Source organism: Netta rufina (assembly GCF_964035555.1).
Source record: "Netta rufina genome assembly, chromosome: 15".
NCBI classification, from domain to species: Eukaryota; Metazoa; Chordata; class Aves; order Anseriformes; family Anatidae; genus Netta; species Netta rufina.
Window position 1 is genome coordinate 5,917,105 of NC_140138.1, and position 23,812 is coordinate 5,940,916.

The 23,812-nt window shown below is 59.6% G+C and overlaps 1 protein-coding gene across 1 annotated transcript; it reads left to right on the forward strand.

Moving 5' to 3' along the window:
- Positions 1–679: 679 nt before the first annotated feature.
- Positions 680–19,921, forward strand: NTN3 (netrin 3; the record flags this gene model as incomplete). Its single annotated transcript, XM_084295992.1, has 6 exons — positions 680–1,646; positions 7,857–8,045; positions 13,733–13,882; positions 14,556–14,609; positions 19,414–19,488; positions 19,593–19,921. 6 exons carry the CDS (start codon positions 680–682, stop codon positions 19,919–19,921), a joined length of 1,764 nt encoding a protein of 587 aa, XP_084152118.1.
- Between the last annotated feature and the right edge of the window lie 3,891 nt (positions 19,922–23,812).

The window sequence follows — 23,812 nt, forward strand, 5'->3', positions numbered from 1 at the left end:
ACCAGGCCCTGCAGTGCTGTGCTGAGGGGTGCAGGGGCTGGGTTTTTGGGGGATGAGGGGTGTCTTCCCGTGGCAGTGCCATGGTGAGGGCAGTTCCTGTGGGGCAGAGGCAGCAAGAGTGACCTCTTGCCGGTGGGAAAGCTGTGGATGTGTGGTGGTGTGATTTGGAGGGCTACTGGCTCGTAGACCTCTCGGGGTCAGAGGTAAGAGAGACGCCTGATGCTGCAGGGTCACAGGAAGGCAAAGAGGTGTAGGGTTGTGGCCTCGGCCAGCTGTGACAGCGTCGCGGGGCTAATTCCCATCTCCATGGTCCTGCTGTCGGAGTCGATCTGCTTCAGCTCAGGGGCATCACCTTGTGCATTCGGGGCCGTGCATGAAAGCCTGATAGCCACAGGCAGGTGTGAACATCCCCGCCCTGCCTGAGACCCGGGAGGTGTTCCTACAGGAAAGGTCTGGAAACTGGTGTTGTCCTCCTCATTCTGGTGCTGTAAATACGGCACCACAAGCTAACCACCTCCCTGCCCCGCTCCCCAGGTGCTCCGTGGGTCGGCACGGGGTGGGAATGGGCTCGAGTCGAGGGGCCTGGGTGTCAGGCACATCCCCAGCCCCCTGCACCGGGTTGCGATTCACTCTGTATGCTCTCGTCCCAGGGAGGAGCCGCTCCCCTGGCCCCGGGAGGATGGAGGTCCTGCAGCTCCTGCGCCTGCTCCTCACCACCAGCATGCTGCGCCTCTCCCAGGCGGTGAATCCATTCGTGGCCCAGCAGACCCCCCCGGACCCCTGCTACGACGAGAGCGGAGCTCCTCGCCGCTGCATCCCTGAGTTCGTCAATGCAGCCTTCGGGAAGGAGGTGCACGCCTCTAGCACCTGCGGGAAGCCCCCGACGCGGCACTGCAACGCCTCCGACCCCCGCAAAGCCCACCCGCCCGCCTACCTGACCGACCTCAACACCGCCTCCAACATGACGTGCTGGCGCTCGGAGACCCTGCACCACTCGCCCCACAACGTCACCCTCACCCTCTCCCTCGGCAAGAAGTTCGAGGTGGTCTACGTCAGCCTCCAGTTCTGCTCGCCCCGGCCCGAGTCCACCGCTATCTTCAAGTCCATGGACTACGGCAAGACGTGGGTGCCCTACCAGTACTACTCCTCCCAGTGCCGCAAGATCTACGGCAAGCCCAGCAAAGCCACCGTCACCAAGCAGAACGAGCAGGAGGCCCTCTGCACCGACGGCCTCACCGACCTCTACCCGCTCACCGGGGGGCTTATCGCCTTCAGCACCCTGGACGGGCGGCCCTCCGCCCAGGACTTCGACAGCAGCCCCGTGCTGCAGGACTGGGTGACGGCCACCGACATCAGGGTGGTTTTCAGCCGCCCCCACCAATTCCGGGAGCTGGGGGGGCGCGAGGCTGGCGAGGAGGAGGGGGGCACCGGCGCGGCCCCCTACTACTACGCGGTGGGCGAGCTGCAGGTCGGCGGGCGCTGCAAGTGCAACGGGCACGCCTCGCGCTGCGTCAAGGACAAGGAGCAGAAGCTGGTGTGCGACTGCAAGCACAACACGGAGGGGCCCGAGTGCGACCGCTGCAAGCCCTTCCACTACGACCGGCCCTGGCAGCGGGCCAGCGCCCGTGAGGCCAACGAGTGTCTGGGTAAGTGACCCCCACCATCGCCATCACCACCGCGCTGCGCCCCCCTTCCCCAGCACTGGGACCCCTGAGCACCCAAGGGATGTGGCTGTGGGGCTGAGCATGAGTGCCTGGCATGGATTTGAGCCTCTGCTTCCTCTGCTCTGCTGCTTGGCTCCCAAACCCTCCAAAGGCACCACGGTGGTTTTTTGGCACATTGGCACACACGGGGACTGTGCAGTGTGCTGAGATGTGTCGGCAAGGGGTGTTTGCCTTGGGCAGCAAGCTGCTCGTCCCCAGGGAAAGCACGGAGGTCACCTGCATTGGGCCGGGAGCAGGCAGCAGCTGGGTTTCTCCACCCAGCAGGGGTTAAGGAAATGTCTGAGCTACCCCATTTCAGCCTGTTAGCCCTCTCGCTCGGTCTGGCACGGTGCTGTGTGCAGTGGTTTTAGCTCATCTCTCCTTAAAAAGGTTTATGTGAGTCAAAGGCACTTGTAATCTACGGAAACTTTTCACAAGTATTGAACCCACATTGTTTTCCTGCCCCACTCTCGAATCTTTTTCTATAGGGTTTCTGTGGAGGCTTTTGCCTTTTGTCCTGATCTGTGCAGGGTGAGGGATGCCAGAGCCCTGCAAAGCTCTGGGAGAGGGGGAACAACCTCTCGCTCTGCCTGGACCAGAGCCCAGGTCCCAGGGGGTGGCAGGAGGATGGAGACAAGGGAAGCCATACCATCAATCAGCCCCTGAAAGGCTCACTGGATGTGCCAGAGGTCAGAGGGACTTGTTAGTATTTGTGATCGATGTCTTGTTGAGATCCCAGCTGTCGGCTTAAATATATCTGTGTTGCAGAGGATTTCTTCTGAGAATGGCTAAAAAGGCAGTCGATGCAAATGAAGTGTCCGAGCTGATGCTTTAAAAACACCTCGTGCCCTGTGGGAATGTGTCAGCTCCGGCGCTTCCCCGTTTGTCTCAGAAAGACGAGTTTTGGAGCAAAAATTGGAAACCGCCTCTGCTCCGCACCCTGCCCCCAGTGCCTGTAGGTGTGGCTGGGGATGGCTCAGGTGGGGGCCAAAAGCAGGACCCCAGCCCTGACCCCGATGTCCGGAGTTGTGGGATCCTGGGGCACATCGTCGGCACCGTGCCCTCTGTTTGAGTGACACAGCTGAGCAGAGGAGGCTCTGCCAGCTCCGGGGGGGTTAAACTGGAGCAGACCCCGGCCTGAGACCCGGGGTTAGGATCTGGGGCTGGGGGAGCGCTAGAGAAGCTCCCGGCATCCTTGGCCAGGGCAGGGGGTCCCGTGTGAGGCCTTGCTCCTGCACATCCCGGCTGCAGCCCTCCCCGCCCCCAGCCAGGTCACCGTTTTGGCAGATGGGGCTGAAAAGATAATCGAAGGAGAGAAAAGAAAGGCAGGGAGGAGGTGGGGGCGCAGAGCGGTCCCTTCAAGACACCCTGACAAGCCCCACACACAAAGGCCCGTAGCCAAGCTGCGTGTGAAAGTGTTTTTTCCTGTTGATTCGATCCCCTTCTTTCTCCCTTTCCCCTCTCGGGCTTTGTGCCCTCTCTGAAGGGACCTGAAAGAGCTTCTCCATCACACGCCTCCGAAGGGCTTAGCGGCTGAAAGCTGGATTAGCTCCCCGAGCCTTCCCCTCTGTGCCTTTCAACAATGACATCTCCCCAGCCAGCACGAACAGACGCAGCAATTAGCACCAATTAAAAGGAGAGGCCGCCCGGGAAGTTCCCTTTGCTCGGCCCAGACCGCGGGGTTTCTGACTCCGTCCCGCGCCCCAGCCCCGCGGTGCCGAAGGTCGCGCCTGGCCGAGGAGGGGACGAGGAGGACGAGGAGGAGGAGGAGGAGGAAGAGGAGGAGGAGGAAGGTGCGCCTGGAGCCTGGCAGCCCCAAGCCAGCAGAGGGGCAGGGGTGGAGGGCTCTGTGCCCAGGAGCCTCTGGTTGCTCTGGGCTGGGGACGAGCAGCCGTCCTGCTCCACGCTGCGGTGCCGGGATGGCCACGCACGCCTCTGGGGCTGGGGACAAAAAAAAGAACCCCTCCCTGCTTTCCTGGGAGTTTGCACAGAGGCTGACGTAGTCCCTGGTTTTGGAGTAGGACGGAGGCCTAGGCAGGTGGCTGCTTGTTTTGGGGAAGCCCGCGGGGTTCCTGTGGGTTGTGCTTTCCTTATTTCGTGGGAATTTCTGCTGGTGGCTGGCACGGGGAAGTGAGGAGGAGGAGCGGTCCTCGCAGCCTGAGATCTGGGCAGTGCCCCACGGGGGGACTGTGGTGCTGGTGGGGAGGGGGGTGCCGCCGTGCCGCATGGTTGCAGGGGGGAATGGCACCTTGGAAAACGGATTTGGGGATGTCACAGCCAGGCTGATTGTGGCAGCTTGGCCAAAGGGCGAGGCACCAGCCCCGTGCTGCAGGGTGCACGGCCCCGTGGGCTGTCCGCAGAGCTGTGCCATTGTCCCCTGGGCATGATCCACCTCTCCCGGTGCCTGGTGTGGAATAATTCTGCAAAAGGGCAGGCGGCAGCAGAGGCACTGGCATCCAGAGCCCCCCAGGTGATGCATCGGCATAACTCTGGTGGAGCTGTGCCACCTCCCCCTGCTCCTGGTCCCCGCTGCCACCAGGAGCTCAGTCCCCTGGTCAGGAGGCTGTCCCCAAGGCAGGGGGGAGCCGATTAGTGCAAGGCAGCCACTGGAAGTAATTGATCCACTCGCTGGTAATGCTGGAGCTCTTGTTCCCATTGTCAGTGCCGCGGCACAAAGGGGAGACCTTGCTCCACGAGCAGGATCCACCCCACGGAGCACAGGGACAATGCTCGGGGCTCGCTTTGATCCGGGGCTCCGTGGGAAGGGGCTGCCCAGGCCTGGGAGCACCTCGCTCCTTTCGCTTCTGGCCAGGCAGCAGAGTGGCTGGGGGATGAGGGCATCAGTCCGGGATGTCCGTGCCCCAAAAATGCCAGTCTCCAAAGTGGTGGTGGAATTTGCAGGCTCCCCAACACTTCACCCATTTCCTCTGCACCCTTCCCGGGTATATTTCCTTTCTTGCTTTTATCTCAGTGCTCCCGATGCGAAATCCCCTAATAAATCCCCTTTTTAAGGGGATCCTGGCCTGGGCTGTTTCTCACTGGTGCCACAAGCAGGGACGAGGTGTCCGGCTGTGGTGCAGGGGATCAGCACTCGTGTACCCTGCTCCTGGGACGGGGTGGCTCAGCCTCATCCCCTCCCTGCTCTGGGATTCCTCCTCTCCTCCTGTTTCCTGGCAGCCCAGCCACAAGCCCCCGATCCCCCTCCCTGAGCCCTTTCCCCTGCTGCTTCTCCCAGCCCCAGCCCTATCCCCAGCCCTGTCCCCAGCCCCATGGGGTGGGCTCTTCCCTGCCTGCATGTGGGCAGTGGGAGGGCAGAGGGGCTCCCCTGGCCCCGATCCCCATCCCGGGGGCGAGGTGCAGCCTTGCCTCCCGGCTGGGCGCCCCTCCAGCCAAAGCAGGGGCGTAGCTCGAATCCGCTGCGGGTTGGCAGCGGCGGCCGGTCTAGGGTTTCGCTGAGCCAGCTCCGTGAACTAATTATTCCCAGGGAGCTCGTGGGGGCGGCCGGCCCCCTCCTGCCCCCCAGCACCAGCACCCACCACGCGCCTGCTGCCCGTGCTGTGCCCCCCGGCTGCGTTCCCAGCCCCGTGCCCCCCACCCCGGGCTCCGCTCTCAACTCCCGCTGGGGAGAGGAGGAGGTGGCGGGGAGGCTGGGGCCCGGGCAGAGGTTCAAAACCATCAAAAGGAGGACAGGAGGCTGCTCTATTGCAAGGTGTTGGCGTTTAATTAGTCTATTATTGCAAATTATTAGATCTTGTGATTGTTTAATTGATCATATGATTGTTTAATTGGGCATACTGTACAAGGGCGGAAGCGAACTACCACGTAATTAGCCCCAAACTGTGCAATTAAAATCTTATTAATACCCCAAACAGCAGGGAACATTCAAGCCTTTAATTAGTGATTAACAGGAGACAGACAGAGCTTGCGACCGAGTCAGCGCTGAGGAACAGCACAAGTTTTTAGCCGAGTATGGGGGGCACCCGTCTGCTCTGACCGGTGCTGGGTGCTCTGTGCTGTGCCCCCCTCCCCATCCTGGTGTGGCCAAGCCCAGCCAAATCTCCGTACTGAGCCCCCCCCCATAACCCCTGCCACCCCCGTGCCCTCAGGGCAGCTCCTGGTGGCCCCCCTTGCCAAGTGGTGGCCCTGGGGCTGGTGGGGACATGCCAGCAGGGCGGCCGGGCAGCAAGCCAGCCCCTGGCTGTGCCAGCCACGACACGGAAAGGCCGGGCCAGTTACTCCATCACCAATTAAACGGGCAGAGAGGGACCCGTGACGAGAGAGTGGCGAATCATTTACCCGACCTTCCTCCTCTGCCACCCCTCACATCCCCTCCGCTTCCCCGGAGGGTGCGGGGAGCTGGCGGGGGCACAGCCCTTACCCTGCGCGGTGGGGAGCAGAGCTGCCACCCGACTGCGCTTCCTTCCTGGAGTGCAGCAAGGCAAGAACGAGGCCCCTTCACCCCCAGAACTGCTCCTCTGCACACCACGTCCCTGGTGCAGCCGCATCCCTGGCGCAGCCGCATCCCCACCACGCCAGCAGCACCCCCACCACCCAGCTTCTTTCTGCTTTCTTCAGCATCCAGCCACGTGTGAGAACTTGCTTCACAAAGTCTCCGTTTCCCACCAGCACTGGGGAAAAAAGCGACCTCAAAAGGCACAAACCCCAAAAGGCACCTTCCGCCTTGCCCAAGCATCGCTTTTGTGCCTGCCGTGTGATTTTTACACTCATCTCGTAACTCGGGGGAGCCGAGGTTTGAGCGTGCAGGGTTGTGCCGAGGCCGGGAGCGGGCTTTTGCCCAACTCCTTTAAGCCTCCAAGAGGGCTCCCAGGCTGGGGTTTGCTGCACGGTCTCCGGCCGGGCGAGCGGGGTGGGGGGCGAGGCGGCCGGCGGCCGTTTGATCTGCACGGGCTGAAGCTCTCAGCGTGCTCCCGGCGGTGTGGTGGGCAGGCGGCCCCGGGGGGGTGAGCGGGGGAAACTTCACACAAACGACAAGCAGGCCCAGCAGTTAAATCTGGGCTGACATGTTAATGAATTTCACAGTACGCCTGGAAAAACTCTCACCCAGCCTCAATTTACCAGCGCGGGGAGGGGGCTGGGGGCGGGCGCCACGTTTCGCTGAAGGAAATCTTGTTCCCATTATCTTTTTGTGAGAGTGTTAAACAGGAACTGGCACTGCTTTTCCTTTTTATCTCACACACGTGGAATCGGGCGGGGGGGTGTGGGGGGGGTTCTTCATGGTTCCTGTGGCTAATGAAAGAAATAACGTGTGTGTGAGTGTGTGTGTGTGTGTGTGTGTGTGTGTGTGTGTGTGTTCACATCAGCGCGCTCGTGGGGGCGGGGGGGAGGCACGTGCAAGCATCTGGGCATGCACGTTTGTGTGTGTGCAAATGTGCAAATGTGCACGTGTGAGCGTGCACACTCATGCACATGCTTGTGCTGCAAGCGTGGATGTGTGCACACGTGAGAGAACGTGCCCACGTTTGCGTGTGCGCACACGTGCATGTGAACATGTGTTGCTCCTGTGCTCGTGCACACCTGTATGCGCGTGCCCCTGCGTGTCACTGTGTGGGATCCTGTGTGTGTTTTTGTGTGTGCACGCAGGGCAGAGCCCTAACAAAACGCAGCCTGGGGGCTCTGGTGCTGGTGCTGGGGCTGGCACCCGGCACTGCTCCATGCTGGGCCGCAGCAGCACGGCACGAGGAGGGTGGTCTGGTGGCTGGGCTCGGGCTGCTGGGGAGGGGCTGGCCCCAAACAGGGACAGAAAGAGGGGCCAGCGGGGCTGCAGGTGCCCAGCTGGTGCTGCTGGACACCCTCTTTCCTGTGGCAGCCCTCCCTCTGTCCCACCTTCAGCCAGGTCTCCCCCGTGTGCCGTCCCTACACGTGCCCCGTCTCCGCGCTGACCTCCCAGCCCTGGCCCCATGGGGCTCTGGATGCTGCACATCTGGACGGCACATTGGGGCCGGCTGTGCCGAGCCCTGCCTGCCCTGCTCCCCACCTCTGCGGCCCAGCCGGGGACCAGCGGGGGCCCGCAGCCCGACTGGTGGGCTGCGACGTTTTGGTCAGCCCCGCCGCCCCCTCCTCGCCAGGGATTTGGGCGCTGTTGGCTCCTCCTGCCTGGCAGCACCTCTGCCTCACCCTCCCCTTCCCTTGCAGCCTGCAACTGCAACCTGCACGCGCGGCGCTGCCGCTTCAACATGGAGCTGTACAAGCTGTCGGGGAGGAAGAGCGGAGGGGTCTGCCTCAACTGCCGGCACAACACCGCGGGGCGCCACTGCCACTACTGCAAGGAGGGCTTCTACCGCGACCTCAGCAAGTCCATCACGGACCGCAAGGCCTGCAAAGGTGAGCCAGGACCTCTCCGCCTCCCCCAGGGCACCGGGGAGGGAATGGCTGTGAGCCGAGCATCTCTGCAGGCTCCCAGAACCTCAAGGGATGGGGAGGATGGCCTGCAGGAGCAGGCAGCTCGGGGGAGCCCCCAGTGCCATGGGGGTCTGGCCTCTTGGCCCTGTGGTGACTGCGGGCACAGCCACCGGTGGTCGGTGTTGGAGAGATGCTGAGCTGGGCAGGCGCTGGAGGAGGCGTGCTGGGATTTGCTGGGATTTGGTCTCTGACTCCAAGACTCCCAGCATAGTAGATATGTGTGGATGCCTTCAGGCTGTTTCACTAAAGGATTTGCAGTGCTTCCTCACCTTCGGATGGTCGGGGTGATGCTGGTGGTGATTTCCAGCTCCCTGCTGCTCTGCACCGATGGGCAGGGCAGCTTGTCCCAGAGCCAGCCCGGAGCCAGAGAGATGCAGCCTGGCCTCACAGATCCTGGCCAGTGCCAAACCCAAACTTCTCCTCTCCCATCTGGCCTGCCTTATCTCTCTGTCCATCCTCTTTCCTCTGCGGAGCCTCCAAACAATGGTTTCACCAGAGACCGTAAGATGACAAAACACCTTGACCGTCCCCCCGGCCCGCTGGCACGCAGGCTGACACGCTGGCCCCGCCAGCAGGCTCTGCCACGGCTTCTGTGAGGCCAGGAACTAACCCCTGATCCCTTTTTTTTTTTCCAGCTGAGATTGCAAGTATCTCCCGGAAGGGAGTGCAGCTTCCCCTCTGGCACCAGCACCGTGCCGTGCAGATAGCAGTGGAAGCTGCCTCCCTGCGTGTGCGGGGGACAGGGAGGGTGTCACGGGGACGGGGCCTTCCCGGGCTTATGAAGCACCCTCAGAGCAGGCGAGCACTGTCTATGTGTGTTTATGTAGGGCCTACATGGCTGCTGGAGTTGGTGTTGGGCAGCAACCTTGTGGAAGTGAAGAATTTGGTTCCCAGGGCTCCCCTCAAGTGGCAGCCAGGTCCCAAAGCCACGCCAGGTGCCAGCATCCTCCAGGGAACAGTGGGAGAGAGGAAGAGGAGGAGACAGGGCAAGCTGCACACCCCGAGGCTCTGTGCCACCCCAACACAGATTGCGCCCTGCTCCTGGGGAGCACTGGGCATGCTGGGGACAGCCCCCAATTTTCTCGCTGCCAGCAGTGTCCCATTATTCCAGAAATTCAGCTTCCTTGCAGAAAAGTCGTGGCACTCACCGAAGCCGTGACTCTGAGCGGCTGCGGGACGAGACGGATGGCAGCAGGCCCAGCTCCTGCTTCAGCACCATCACCCTTTCCCTCAGGATTTCCCCCCTGCCAGCGCTGCGCTCAGCACCCCCTGTCCCTGGGGGTGCCCCCCACATCCCCAGGCGAGCGATCTCCGTGCGCAGGAGCAGCCAGGCAGGCGGCAAGCCTGTCAGCCTGTGGTTTCGTGGAAAAGCCCTGAGTCATTTCCTCCGGAGGGGCAGAGAGGGGGCTGCCTGAACCAGAGCCGCGGCGAAGCCCCCCCTCAGCCCAGCACACGTGCGCACTCCTCGCAGCCGGGCTGTGGATGGGGCTGCATTTACTCCTGCTCAGTACCAGGCCCTGCAGCCCCTGTGGCAGCAAGAGGAGCTTTGGGCACCCAGGATGGGGAGACCAGGATTTCAGCGTGGGGCTGCTCAAGTACTGGGGCTTTGGGGCAGGAATGGTTCACCCTGACAGGCACCAGGGCACCAGGGTGGCGGTGCTGCCTCTGCCACACCTCACTGAGCATCCTTTGTGGGCTGGAATGGTCCTCCCCACCAAAGGAAGGGTTTTGGCCTCCCTGGTGTCCGTCTCCTTCCAGTTTTCTACCATAATTGCCTGATAAAATCCCAAGTAAAGTGGAAGCCTTGCAGGCTTTTCCCTCACTGTTGGGGCTGGGGTCCCCAGCACCACCCTCTCCTGTGCACTGAGCTCCCGTTTTCTGTTCCAACCGGGGAAGAGAGCACTTACAGAAAAAAAAAAAAAAAATAGTTAAAGAAGCAGGATTTGGCTAGATGCTGGAGACAGGAAGGCAGCTGAGCACGGCCCAGCCTTGGTGTGTGGGTGTGAGAGCTGGGTGCAGGTTTGTGGAGCGCTTCCCCCCGGTCTGCCCATAGCCTCCCGTAGAGGCTGTCCCGTGCCAGGGCTGCAGGGGAATGCCCCACTCCTCCTGCGGTGCTTGGAGCTGGGGGAAGTGCCCTCCAGCCACGGGGATGCAGGAGTACACAGGTGCACAAGGACTCCGAGTGCCCGATCACTTTATGGCTGCAGTAACCAAGCCGCAGGAGGAGGTTGATGCATTTCTTCCCCTGGCTGAGGCCTGGGCATTGCCGTGTCCAGGCATCACCCAGGGGAGAGCGGTACCCAGCCTCGCCCAGCCAGCAAGCAAAGCTTTGCAGAGGACTGGGGGGGCTGCGGCAGGGCCCCCCTTGCAGAGAAAACCCCTCCCGTGGGTCCTGTGCCAAGCCAGAGGCAGGCTCCTGCCAGCCGAGGCCGTGCGTGCCGCTTCCTGAGGGCTGGCAGGGCTCGCGAGTGGTTTTGAAATGCTGCAGAGGCTCAGCCCAGCCAGATGAACATGTGCACAAAGCCTGTCCCCCGCTACGGGGCATATGTTGAGGAGGATCTTGCAGTAGAGCAGTGCCCTGGCTCCGTAGAGCCAGCTCCTGGCTCTACCCCAAGGATCCAAGTTAATAATAAAATCCTTCATGCTTCTGTTCCTCCGACTGTCCCTCCCCTGCAAGGCAGAGAACATTTTCCCCCTTTCCTCGTGCTAATGCAGGAGTGGATTGGTGTGGGTCAGGAGCTCCTTGGCACAAATCCTGTATCCTCCGGGGTCTGCCAGCCCCGCGCAGTGGAGCTGCGACAGGATGGTTTGGGCTCATTTTTGCCAAAGATGCGTTGTGTACCTGCAGCTCAAGGTAGCCATCCTTCTGCGAAGGAAAGGGAGAGAAGGAAAAACAAGGAGATCAGATCTGGAAAGCACACACAGAGCTGGAGGCTGCGAGGAGGCTGTTCCTTGCAGCCCAGAGCTTTGAGCAAAGGTCTCCACATGCACTGCCGTGCTGGTCCAGGGCAGCAGCTGAGCAACCCAGCGAAAGAAAACATTGGAATGAAGCTCAGCTCATATTCAGGTCTTGAAATGCTAGCCCAGGGACCAGTAACCATTATAATAGATTTCAACAAACCCAAACGGTTTTGTTAAATAACTGTCCAAACAGTTTGTCTCTGCTAGGATGCAATGTCTGCCCAGGTTTTGAAGATGGGCACAAAAACATTCAGCTTTCAGATTTCACACCCCTGCACCCCCCGCAGCACACAAGTGGAGCTCTTGGCCTCCGGCCAGCGAGCTGGGGGCGAGCAGGGGCGAGCATCGCTCCGGCCACCAGCCGCCAGCAGCCAGCCTCACTGCTGGGTGCCGTGACGCAGAAAAGCTGGGAGGATGGAAAACGCAGAACCTGCAGGATTAATCCAGCAGTGGTAATTGAAAAGTCAAATAAAGAATGGCTGTGCATTAATCCCCGTAATTTAAACAAAGCTGTAAAATGTGAGCTTTCTCCAATGAAAACCGGTGAAGCAGCAGCAGCTAAGCCTTAAGAAGCAAAAATACCCACAATATTAGGTGCAAGACATGCTTTCTGGCAAATAGAGCTCAATGACTTAAGCCCCAGGCTAGTGACTCCCTCCGCCATTCAATACCATGGGCTGCATCCTGGCACCCAGCACGGTCCATGCGTGGGCAGCAGGCACAAAGCCAGCAGCACTGGATGGGGACGGGGCTGCCCCATAGCTGGAAGCAGCAGTCAGCCCTCATGGGACCCCGGGAAGTGGTGGGGTGGGGGCACAGCAAGGGCCAGAGCCTGGGCTTGTCCGGCAAAACTCATCTCCCAAAGGAATCTTCTGGGACAGAGCTGTCTCCTGTGGTCATGGGATGCACGAAGCTGGCTTGATTGCTGATCCAGGTAAAAGGCCAAGTCATCGGAAGCCTCCTCACAGCACGAGGAGGATCCCACTAGATGAATTGGATCCTGATTGAGCTGAGATTTATGGATGTACTTAAACTTTACACCGGGAATACACTGCCGAAGCCGGGGAGATTATCCACAACGTGTGAAGCTAAGCACTTACATAAATCCTTGCTGGACACATGCCTTGAGCCGTAAATTTTCTAGGGCACGGACCATCTCTCTCTGTGTGCACGGCAGAACCGTACTGCCTGCGGCAATGCCCACGCTCACCTGGCAGCCACGGCCCTTCTCGAGCAGCAGGGCTGTGCCAGGTGCTGGTGAGAGAAGCCGGCGCCCCATGCCCAGCCTCGCTGACAGATATTCAAGCCTTTGCTGGCTGAAGAGAGACAAAGTGGTGGCCGTTCTCCAGGAGCAGCCACACCTGCCAGCTCGTCAAGGGCACCTGCGTCCTCCGAGACCCCGCAGAGCCAGCACGGAGGAACCTGCAGGCTGTGTGCGAGCAAGGGAGAGCCGCCAAGCACCACGGCCTGGCCCCAGCACTTTGCTGCTGGCTTTGCATCTCACCCCGCGGGGCTGGAGCAGGCTGACAAGGTGTCTGCCCCAGAGCTGGACAAGCCCGCGGCACCCGTGGAGGTGCTGGTGGCTCCGGCTGCCCCGGCAGGAGCCCAGGCTGTGGCTGAAGAAAGGCCCTGTGTTCCCCACGCCACGCCGAGGCCCTCTCGCTCACTGCCATTTGTTATCACAGCTGAGCCCCCAAAATATCCTTGTCAGAAACACGTCCGTTTCCAGCCCCAGCCAGGATCTGATAAGAAGCGTGGCATCTGGTCCCCATTAGAGGCCGCTTGCTCTGGTTTCTCACCGTGCAGGAGAAGCCCAGGGAGCCGTGCCGCGGTGCTGTGACCGGCCCCATCTGGTGAAAATTAGGGAAACGATAACATCGAGGGGCTGCGGGGGCAGGCGGGGGGGAGATGTTTTTGTTTTGCTTTGGAATCACGTTCAACTCTTACACTGATGGAGGCCAAGATAACCTCCTCCAGCTCATAGCCAGGCCCAGCCCTGGGCTGGCAGATGGGAGTTCCTCTCCCGACTGAGTGTTGTCTTCTCCTTCCCACATCGCTCCTCGTGGGCAAGCCCTGGTGGGTCTGTCATCCAGTTTATGAGCCTGTGGTGTGACCATGAGCCACCTCAGATCCATCCTGAGGGTGGAAAATGAGCTTCCACCCGGGTCAGGTGTGGCTTGTCCCCTGGAGAGGCTGTGGTGGAAAGTCGTAGGGACAGCGTCCTCCAGCAAACAGTTTGGGCTCCTCCAGAAGACAGGGCAGGTGTTGGGGCTCATGAGCTTGGGAAGCATTGAGAAGACCCACTTCAGACCATCCTGGCACCAAAACAAGGCCCAAGGCTCTGCAGAACCTCCAAGCTGCTTCAGCTCCATGGGGGAGCAGCTCCGAGGGCCTCACCCCCATGGGCTCTCCCCACAGCTCAGCCCTGCACCACTGTCCATGGGGGCTGGAGGCCAAGCTGGGGACCCCTTGCCCTCCTTCTACTGCCTCCCCCGTGCTGGCTCTGTTCCCTGCCCACCCTGCTCAGCAGAGGCAGGGAGGCTGCTTGGGCCCCGGTGGCTGCCCAAGGGGACCACGGCTGAGCCCTGGGCTTGTGCCACTCATTGCCTCCTGCGTAACCAAAGCCTCTCCTCCTTCTTCCCATCCAGCCTGCGACTGCCACCCAGTCGGTGCTGCCGGCAAGACCTGCAACCAGACGACGGGGCAGTGCCCGTGCAAGGACGGCGTGACCGGCCTCACCTGCAACCGCTGCGCCAAGGGCTTCCAGCAGAGCCGCTCGCCCGTGGCCCCCTGCATCAGTGAGTCCCCCATCGGGCTGGGGTGCCGGCCGAGGCAGGGTGGCTGGATCCATCCCCTGGGGTTTGTGCTTTCCACCTGCACACACGGCTGGGCATGGTCAGGTCCTGAATGTGCTGAAGCCACCGTAAAAGCATTGTTCTTCAGTGGATCTGCTTCTACCCCAAAGGGCAGAGGAACGGTGTCCCTCCCTGAAGCACCCACTAGCACTGTTGGAGGTGGCAGCAGGGGTTAAACTATCCATCCCCTCAACAGCAGCATTTCAAGGCTCTTGGGGTTGCAGTGTCAGTGGCCCAACTTGTCCCAGTTTATTAAGCTTGGTTTGGGTATCTCCAGCGGTATTTTATGGCCTGTGATATTCAGGCCAGGCTTGCCCAGTCCGTTGTCTCTCAGAGCGAGTTCCCCGGAGGTGATCCACCAAATCCCCTCTGCACCATGTTTGCGGGTGGCTCTTGCTTGCGTTTCGTCCCCAGAGCCCTCCCTGGCTCCAGACAGACCCAAAGTCCCTCAGCAAAGTGGCCAGGGCTGGAAGGCCCCATGCAGGGCAGGTCCCACCCAGGGGCACTGACAAGAGGGGCTGCCCCGGGCTGGGCTGGGAGGGGGCAGCTGCCCTGGGTTAGTCCCCCAGGGCTGGGGACCCCTTTCTTTAAGACATCTTCCCCTTTTCTTTTCCAGAGATCCCTGCCATCAACCCAACCTCCCTGGTCACCAGCACAGAGGCACCTGCGGGTAAGTGCTCTGCACCCCCTGGCCCCAGCCCTTCCCAGGGACATCCCCCTCTGCCCCCTCTCCTCCCTCCAGACACCCAGCAAGAGTGCCAAGACAGCTCTCCAAACCCACTGTGCCAGCCACCAGCTTGCCTTTAGTGAAAAAATTGGAGATCCTGTGGTTTTCTAGAAAGGGACCAGCTGACCTGCCAGGGCTTTCTCAGGGAAGGGGTTTCTGTGTCCCTTCTGGGAAGGGAAAGGGCTACGAAGATGACCAGGGGACTGGAGCAGCTGTCGTATGAGGGCAGGCTGTGAGAACTGGGCCTGTTTAGCCCAGGAAAGAGAAGACTGAGGGGAGACCTCATCAGTGTGTATAAATATCTGAGGGCAGGGTGTCGAGAGGATGCCCGTGGAGTGGCCGTGGGCTGGCTCAGGAGCCCCATGCCAGGCACAGGCTGCTGAGTCTCCCCAGGGATGTGGTGACATGGGACATGCTCTGTCAAGGCATGGAGAAGCTGTCCAGGTCTGAGCTGGAATAATGGGGTTTTCTTCCTTTCCCCATTACCCCCTGCACAGCCCAGCCATCCCCCCCATCACCCTGGCATATCTGCTCCTTGGGTGGTGAGCAGCAGGGCTGTGCCTGGCTCCTGCAGGGACCAGGAGGTGCACCCAGGACCTTTGGGGTCTCCTCAGCACTCAGCCCCCACAGAAAGGCCAGGGGCAGGGACCGGCATTTCTCTTTCCTTTCCTCTGGTTTTGGCATGGAGGCTGGAGGGAAGTGAAGTCAAGGTTGTTCTCTGGCTTCTTTTGCTTTCTGGCCATGGCGATCCTGACTGGGAGCTGGGAACACTGGAGAAGGGGCTTTGAGAAAAGGAAATTGGAGGGGATTTGGACAGTTTTATTGCAAGCAGAGAGTGACAATTAGAGCAGAGTTAATCAAGGTGACTCCCCTCCAGTGCTGTATAAGTAGGAATATTCTTAGAATTGTCTGGTATTTCCAGCTGCATAAAAATAAATGCCACTTGAGAGCAACCCTGGTATTTACTTTGTTTTAGCAGAGCAGCTCTGTGTTAAACCGCCTGTAGGTTTATCTGTGGCTCTGTTGTTTTAAGATTTCTGCCTTCTAGCTCAAATATCCTTAATGCAAAGGAGCCCGCTGAGCCCCCAGCCTTCTCCAGGGACCCACCCTGGGTCCTGCAGGACCTGCTGAGGGGGATCAGACCCAGACAGGGGCTGTCCAGAGCAATGTACCCAACACCCTGCACCCTGCCTGCTGCCCGCACCCCCCTTCTCTGCCCCCCCCGGGAGCCCCGAAGCCCTCTCCCCTCCCATGCTCAGCAGCAGGTGTGCCAGGCTGCGGCTGCCCCAAGGAACAGGGGGGCATTGTTCGGGGCTGCTGCTGCTCAGGTGCTTCCCCCCCACCGGCTGCTGGCCCCGCTCACATCTGGGCTTTGCGCTGGCGTCGTCGTCCCATCCCCTGCATCGCATTCCCCGGGCCCTCGCAGCCGCTGAGGTCCGGCTTTGATCCCTGCCCAAGCGCAGACTCGCTCAGCAGCAAAACGTCCCGCGTCCATTTCTTGTAATTTTTATTGTTATTATTCTAAAATATTTTCCACTTAGAGAAAAAAATAAAAAAATAAAAATCTCGTTCCCCGTTAGCAGAATTAACAAAACTAGTGGAGCGCAAAACAGGTCTTTAAAGGAATTCAAAGTCAGCAGTAAAAGATTTGTAGCCGTAACACCTAATTAAGTTACATCTCTCTTAAAACAAAATATTCCTTCTTTTTTCAAGGCGAGGCGAAGTAAACCAGATGTGCAAACCCACCACCTCTCCTGCGCTCCCCCCGCGCAGGCGTGGGATGGGATGGGGTGTGGGTCACATTGCCGGCTGGGGCTGGGGCTGTCCCAGGGCTGCAGCGGTACCTCAACGGGGAATTGGTACATCCTAGGGCTGCAGCAGCATCTCAAGGGGTGTGGGAACACGTTCCCAGCCTCTGCTGCCCCTGGCCCCTCCACAAGCCCTGGGCATAGCAGAGAGGTGGGCAGGAGGGCAGCTGGGAGGGGATGTCTGGCTGCTTAGGCTGCTTAGGGCAGCTTTTGGGGTTAAACTGGATCTCTTTGCATCCTTTTAGCACGCATAACACCACATAGGGGAGGGCTGTAGGGGAGATGGGAAGGTGAGGGATGCTCTGGGACAAGGGAGGTGCTCGTGAAAGCAGCGTCTCCACTAACTGCAATAGCAGGAGAACCTCGGGTAGCAGCTTCTCCTGGCAGTTTTGCCATCGTGGAGAGCATGCAGTGGGAAGAGCAGCAGCCCATGCCCTGGTAGTGGGTATCCCCATGGGGAGTGGGAGGATGGGGCCCACCGTGGTCCATGGTCTTGTCCTGGTGAGGGGTGTGGGGCTGAGACCCTACCCGGCACCCCTGGCATGGTCATTTCTGTCCCCTGCACCCAGCCCATGTGTGGTAAGGGAGTCCTGTGTGCAGAGGCAAGGAAGGGGAGCAAATGCCTTGAGTTACTTGGTCTTCTCAGTTTTTTTTTTCCCAACATAAATTGAGCAGAAATTGGTTTTATCTTTGAGAAATATTCCCCGGCCTAAAGCTGAGGTTAAATGTCCCCAAAAAATCCCAAATCGTTAATTTCACATACCGTCTCGGGCTCTTCAGAATCACAGTTTTATGATGTTAATCATGCGCGGGAGCCCAGGGCAGTTATTGTTTTTCCTCTTTCATTCCTCTCCTTTGTTCCTGCGCACAGAGCCAGGGGAGGGCTGGGGGGGGGGGTGCTGGCAGGTTGGCCAAGGCTGTCCCGCAGCTCATCACCCCCCAGAGCCCCATCACCCCCTCCACATCTCCATCACCAACCCCCCGAGCTCGGCTCAGGACCGATCCAGCACCCGTCCTGCTGCTGGCTGCTGCCAGCTCCGGTTCCTGCCACCCTCCTCTGCCCAGGAGCTGCAGACCCGAGGCAGGGCCGTGGCCGTGGCCGGGGCCGGCCCCAGTGGGGTTTCCGTGCCCCGCGGCCGCCTGCTTTCGCCGCCTGGCCCTGCATTGTGTGGCGCTGGCTGGCTGCTGCCGTGGCTCCGCTCCCAGCCCCGTCTCCAGCAGCAGGGGGGACGGCGAGCCCATATGGTCCTGCGTGTCCTTGCGAAAACGCAGCTTGGCTCGGGCAGCTCTAGCCAGATTTGCAAGGAGCTGAAAGCGGCCCCCAGCGGGGTTTTCTCTTCAGAGGCACCTCAAAGCGTGGCCCCTCTCTGAAGATGCTGCGTGCGGCCGGCCGCGGCGTGCCGTGCCCCCGGGGTCTGTCCCCACAGCCACCCATGGCCCCAGCTCTGTCCCTGCGCTGGGCTCGCGGGCAGGGATGTGGCCACGACTCCGGGCACTCTGTCGAGCTGCAAGAAGAATGCTGCTATTAATCACTCCTGCTGCTCCTCCTTCCTTTTTTTTTTTTCTTTTTTTTCTTTTTTTTTATGTCCCCCTCTTTTCCCTTGGAGCCCTTCTGATTTCTTTTTTTTTTAAAAAAAAACCTCTCCAATCCACAAAATGTCTTTTCTGCCCCCCCAGATGACTTTACAGCTTGGGGCATTAAAAAGTCATGCTGGTACTGAAAGGCTCAGCTCTAGAGGGCAAGTGGTCCCGGCAATTCTCTGCGCCCATGGTGCTGGGGATTGGGGTAACCTGCCGGGACGGGGACAGGGATGGGGATGGGGACAGGGACAGGGTGGCGGTGCCAGCCCAGCAGCTGGGCTATGCAGCAGGGGTGATGTGGTGACATGCTTGGCAGTGGAGTTTGAGCCAAAAAGTAAGGCTGAGCCCCCCCTCTGCCAGGAATCAGCTCCGTGCTGAGCCCCTTCTATCGCTGACAAATTTGGAGCAGGCGGCACAAAGTCCCCAGTGAAAGAGAGCTGGGCAGAAAGGGGAGCAGCAGAGCTCGGGACGAGTTTGTGCTCCTGGGCTTCTTTCTTCCCTCTTCCCCCTTCCTGCCCTTGGCACCGGGTGCTGCTGTTTCCCCCCCTGTCCCCCGCCTCCATCCCGAGCCATCGCTGTGGCAACCCGCAGACAAAGAGAGCTCAGAGGCTGCCCGCTCGTCCCGGGGCTGGGGCCGGCTCTGCCAAGCCGGACAGAGAACCTGGGAGAGAAAGGAAGAAAGATGGGCTTAGAAAAACATGCCATTTGGAAAGAGACAAATTGAGATGTTCAAAGGAAGATGGCAGGGGCGAAGAAAGGAGGAGAACTGGGCTGCTTCGGGCGATTGTTGGATCAAAGCCTTTGGGGAGAAGGAGAGAGGCATTCCTGGCCTGCCCTCCCTCTGCTTGAGATGCAAATCTGGGGCCTTTAGAAATGCACAGAAAAAAAAAAAAAAAAAAAAAAAAGAAAAAGCCTCCATGAGGACATGAGCCTCTCCTGGAGCCTGGGGAGCAGCAGGAAGGGATGCTGCGGGGAGGGAGGGATGCTCTCTGCTCCTGTGGAGGACAGGAGGATGGCGTGGTGACCTTCCCTGCTGTGCCCGGTCAGTCCGAGGGCAGCCGGCACTGACCTTGCCTGCTGGCTCCCCCTGTCCCCAAATCCTTCTGGGGGCTTTGGGGTCCCACAAAGAGTGGGTCTCAGGGGGGCTGCCCATAGGGACTTCAGTGGGGCCCTCCCCAGTCCGTGTGAGCTGTGGGGCTGCAGTGAGCTCAGGGACCCCCCCCTTGTTAGCAGAGTCCCGGGGCTGGCTCACAGTCTTGGGGAACCCCCACAGCCCCTTCCTCATGGTGGGACAGGACCCCATGCGCGGTGCTGCCCTGCACACCCTCACTCTTAATCCCTCTGCTTCTCCTCTGCAGACTGCGACTCCTACTGCAAACCAGCCAAAGGCAACTACAAGATTAACATGAAGAAGTACTGCAAGAAGGACTACGGTAAGGGCCCCCTCCTGCTCCCCAGCTCCATCAGGGGCTTGCAGCCTCCCCCTCGCCCCAGGCGGTGCATCCTTGTCACCCTGCCTCTCCCTCTGTCCCCCCAGTGGTCCAAGTGAACATCTTGGAGATGGAGACGGTGGCCAACTGGGCCAAGTTCACCATCAACATCCTCTCCGTCTACAAGTGCCGCGACGAGCGGGTCAAGCGCGGCGACAACTTCCTCTGGATCCACCTGAAGGACCTGTCCTGCAAGTGCCCCAAGATCCAGATCAGCAAGAAGTACCTGGTGATGGGGATCAGCGAAAACTCCACCGACCGGCCGGGACTGATGGCCGACAAGAACAGCCTGGTCATCCAGTGGCGGGACGCCTGGACCCGCCGCCTTCGGAAACTGCAGCGGCGGGAGAAGAAAGGGAAGTGCGTGAAGCCCTGAGGGCTCGCTGCCCGCCCCGCGCCCCAGCCCCAGCCCCAGCCCTGCCGGGCTGCGCTCAGAGACGCTGTACATATATATAGTGTGAACGGACTCTTCTGTCTATAGTGTATATTTTGGCAACGGTCCCCTTTGGGTGTGCGTGTGCACGCGTGGGTGTGTGTGTGTGGGTCTTCTTCTCTAAGAGTGTATTAAAAGCAATGCAGTAATGACAAACCTTTAATGAGGAGCAAAGCGGAGGGGGGTTGCACAGGTGCCTGTTGCCTGCAGGAGCTTGAAGAGGTTGGTTCCTTGCTCCAGGCATGCTGTTCCTCGCTCTCCTGTCCTTTTTTTGCCTTGAAAAGAATCTTCTGACAGGTGTTGCTGTCTGAACTCGTGGCTCTCCTTCCTCCGGTGCCCAGGGCCTGCCTCTTCCTTGCTTGCTGGAAACGCTCTGCTGCCAGCTCTCCGTGCCCCTTTCCTTGCGCAGGAGCACCGGGAGGCCAGACTGCTCCATCATCCCGGTGCACGTATGGACTGAACGGGTGGAGACCGCCCCACACCGCAGAGGCCAGCCCCAGGAGCTCCACCGGGAGGACCTTTCTCAAGGTCTGATTCTCCAGGACCTCAGGTTTACACGGACCGGTGCTACTGCCCGGGGCAGGACCGACGCAAAGCTGCAGTGCCCTGGGGCAAGCCAGCCCTGTCGGAGGGTTGGTGGCAAAAGTCCCACAAAGCCGAGCTCACTGGGGAGCAGGGCACAGACATTGCCTCTCCTGGTGGCCCAAAATGAACGACCTGGAGACGCTCAGCTTCTCCTCCCTTGCCCATCACCTGCCCTGCCAGCAGGACCCAGGGCAGAGAGGACAGGCTGCCCAGAGCCAGCATCTGTACCGAGCACCACCCAGGTCTGTGGACACACGTCCTCAGCCGGTACCAACCGGGCTAATTCCACCCATTTCTGTTGAGCTGACACCAAGAGACTGCCAACCTCGGTGTGCATCCTCGAGGGCCTGACTGTGTGTCTTCCTGGGAAGCAAGGCGGTGGCCAGGCCTGGCGGAGGAGGTGTGCGAGGCAGAGCAGCAGGAAGAGAGAAGAGCTTTTGCTGTCCGACCTCAATAAGCTGTTATTCCTTCTTCATACTGTATTAGTCTCCAGTTCAAACAGACATCAGTTTCTTCCCATGTCGAGGTTGTAGTGGTCTTGGCATAATAAACATGCGTGGAAATAATAGTCGCTCTGACAGTAGAGACTGATTTCACTGCAGACCTTGCCTTGCTTGTTTAGGATCACTGAATGGCTCAGCCCACACTGCAATATTCCAATGTGTTAGGAGGATGTTTCACACTTCTGAGACTTACCATATGTTGAGCAAACTCCCCGTCCCAGGGATGAGTCCCATGGAGCCTGCAGCAGATGAGACCGGCATAGGCCAGAGGTAGTCAAGACAGGGGAGTTTGGGGAGTAAGGATGTAGGCACTTGCTGAAGCTGCTGGAGATGTTAACAGTGGCTTTTCAGAGATGCTCAGGACCAGCTTTCCCCCCAGCAGGGCCATCTTTCAGGTTTCCTGGATGCTGGGGTGGTCTCACAGGGCACAACCACGACTGGGACAGCAGAGAGGCAGAGGGTGTGTGGGACCACCTGGGCTTGCGTGGTCCGGCCCTGTGCCATGCTCCTGGCACAGAGCCTCCTTCCCTGCTCTGGATGAGCCGAGGGGACCCTCCTGTCCCTGGTACCACTTGTTCTGGTTGTCACACGCCATCAGTCTCTGCCACAAGATGTCCCTTGAACTCCATGGGCCACCCAGCCCTCCTCTTCCTCACAGTACTGCTTGCGCCAAGGAGCCCTGGAAGCAGAGCTGCTGCCCTGGCTGGTGCACCCTGCGGTCCTTGCTCAGGGGCACCCCTGGTTGTGCTTTGTGGGACTCCTGTCGGGGTCACCCATACAGCCCCAGACAGGGCTCAGCATCACCCTAGGGTGCTCTGGGGACTGCTTGGGTCCTCTCTTCCATGGCCATGCATCCTCCAAGCACACACAGCCCTCAGGAGAGGCATGAAGTGCTCATGCTCCCCAAAACCCACTCTGCACATCCAGCAGGGCAGGAGGCTCCGGGGCTTCCCTTGGCACCTGAATCCTCTTCCCATGGAGTCAGTTCTCAAAGCAAAGTGAGGATTTTGCTCTGGTGGCTGCAGTTTGGGATTTATCCTCCCAACCAGCTCTTCCCTCCATTCATCCACCACATCCAGTGGTGACCAAATGGGACATCTGCCAGGGTAGCTCGTGTGTGTCCTGCTGGGCTCTGCACCATGCATCCCAAAACCACTTCAGTGCTGCCAGTAGCACCGGCTGTGGCTGGAGGTATCCCCAGGTCAGGATCCAGTGGGTGCTTGGGGAGCGGCAGCACTGCCCAGGGCTGCTTTGAGGTGTGCGTGTAAACCCTCACATGGCCACGCACTTTTTTGTCCCCCATTTCCACCTGGTTCATAATTTAAGCCCGTGAATGGATGGGGCAGACCCAGGAGGCTGATGGGGTCTTGCCGAGACCCCCGTGCAGGTTTGGGGGGCTCTGCTGGCCTTTTGGGGCTGCTGAGATGTGTGGTGTGGTAACCACCTGGGGCCCCTATGAAACCCGTGTGTAATATGTACAAAGAAAAGCCAGAAAATGCGATGGTCAATAGCATAACATACACAAGACTCATATGTTTGTTTTTCATTATTTTACTGTAGTGATTTAAATAACACCAGTCTAGTAAGCACCAACCACCTAATTCTGTGCCTTCTCAGTAGGATCTGCGGAGCCAAGGGGTTTGTGGTGTTGCTGTGCCCCTAACCCAGCCCTGCAGGTCGGGGCTGTGCTGACCCCCAGGTTCCTCAAGAGCTGCCCGAGCCTCGTCCCTGCTTCGCGTGCCCCTGGAGCGGGCACATGGCTCCTGGCTCCATGTGCACAAGTGGCCCCAAAAAGCTCCCCCACGTCACCAGGACTGGGTCACCGGAGGGGACAGCGGCCCCCACCAGTGCGTTCCTGCTCTCTGAGCTCACCGGGCAGGGAGGGGGCTCTCCCCAAGCCCCCCACCCACCCACCCGCCTCCAATCCTCCGGCAGCTCGAGCATCTGGAATTACCCCAAACCCGAAGGGCTTTGCATCTCCGGGGGTGAAGCAGCTGGGAAAACTCTTTGCATGTTGCTCCGTCTTCCTCTCCTTTACTCCAAGAGCCATAATTGAGGAAAGCGGGAACACTAATGATATCGCTCGCTGTTTATTTTATTTAGGTATTGTTTTTATATAATCGTTAATGGTTTATGTAATTATTTCATTGCTGTTCGTGATGTTAATATTTAAACCAAGCCACAGTTAAAACAAAGAACAATCGAGCCAAATTTCCAGGAGGATTAACTGCTTTTTTTTTGAGGGGGGTGGGGGAGATAAAGGGTAATTAGCAGTCAAGCGAGGCGCTGCCTCCCCAGCCGTGCTGCCACGAGGGCAGGCTGGCTCACACCAGCTGCATCGGTGCAGGATGGGGCTGGGGTGGCTCCGTCTGGGGCAGGAAAAGGAGGTGGTTTGGGCCAGGGGATTGGGGTGGCAGTGGGGGAGACTATGCTGGACAGAGCCAGCAGACACCTGCTTTGCCTGGGAGAGGGATACTGCAGTGGGCACCTGCCTCTCCGGAATGAAGATCCGTGTTTTCTGAAACAGCTCTTGAAGAAAAAAAAAATTAATTCAGTAAAAGATCTGCAAATGCAGCCAGCGCCAAGGCGGCCCAGCACCTTTCTCACGAGCGCTTCTTCGAGCAGACTCCTGGGCTTCTCCCAGCCTGCTGCAGTCAGCTGGGGCAAAGCGTCTCCAGGAGAGGCCAAGTCTGCAAGATCTCCCCTGCTCTGGGACTGAATTTTGCAGCTGGTTGAAATTTTTCTC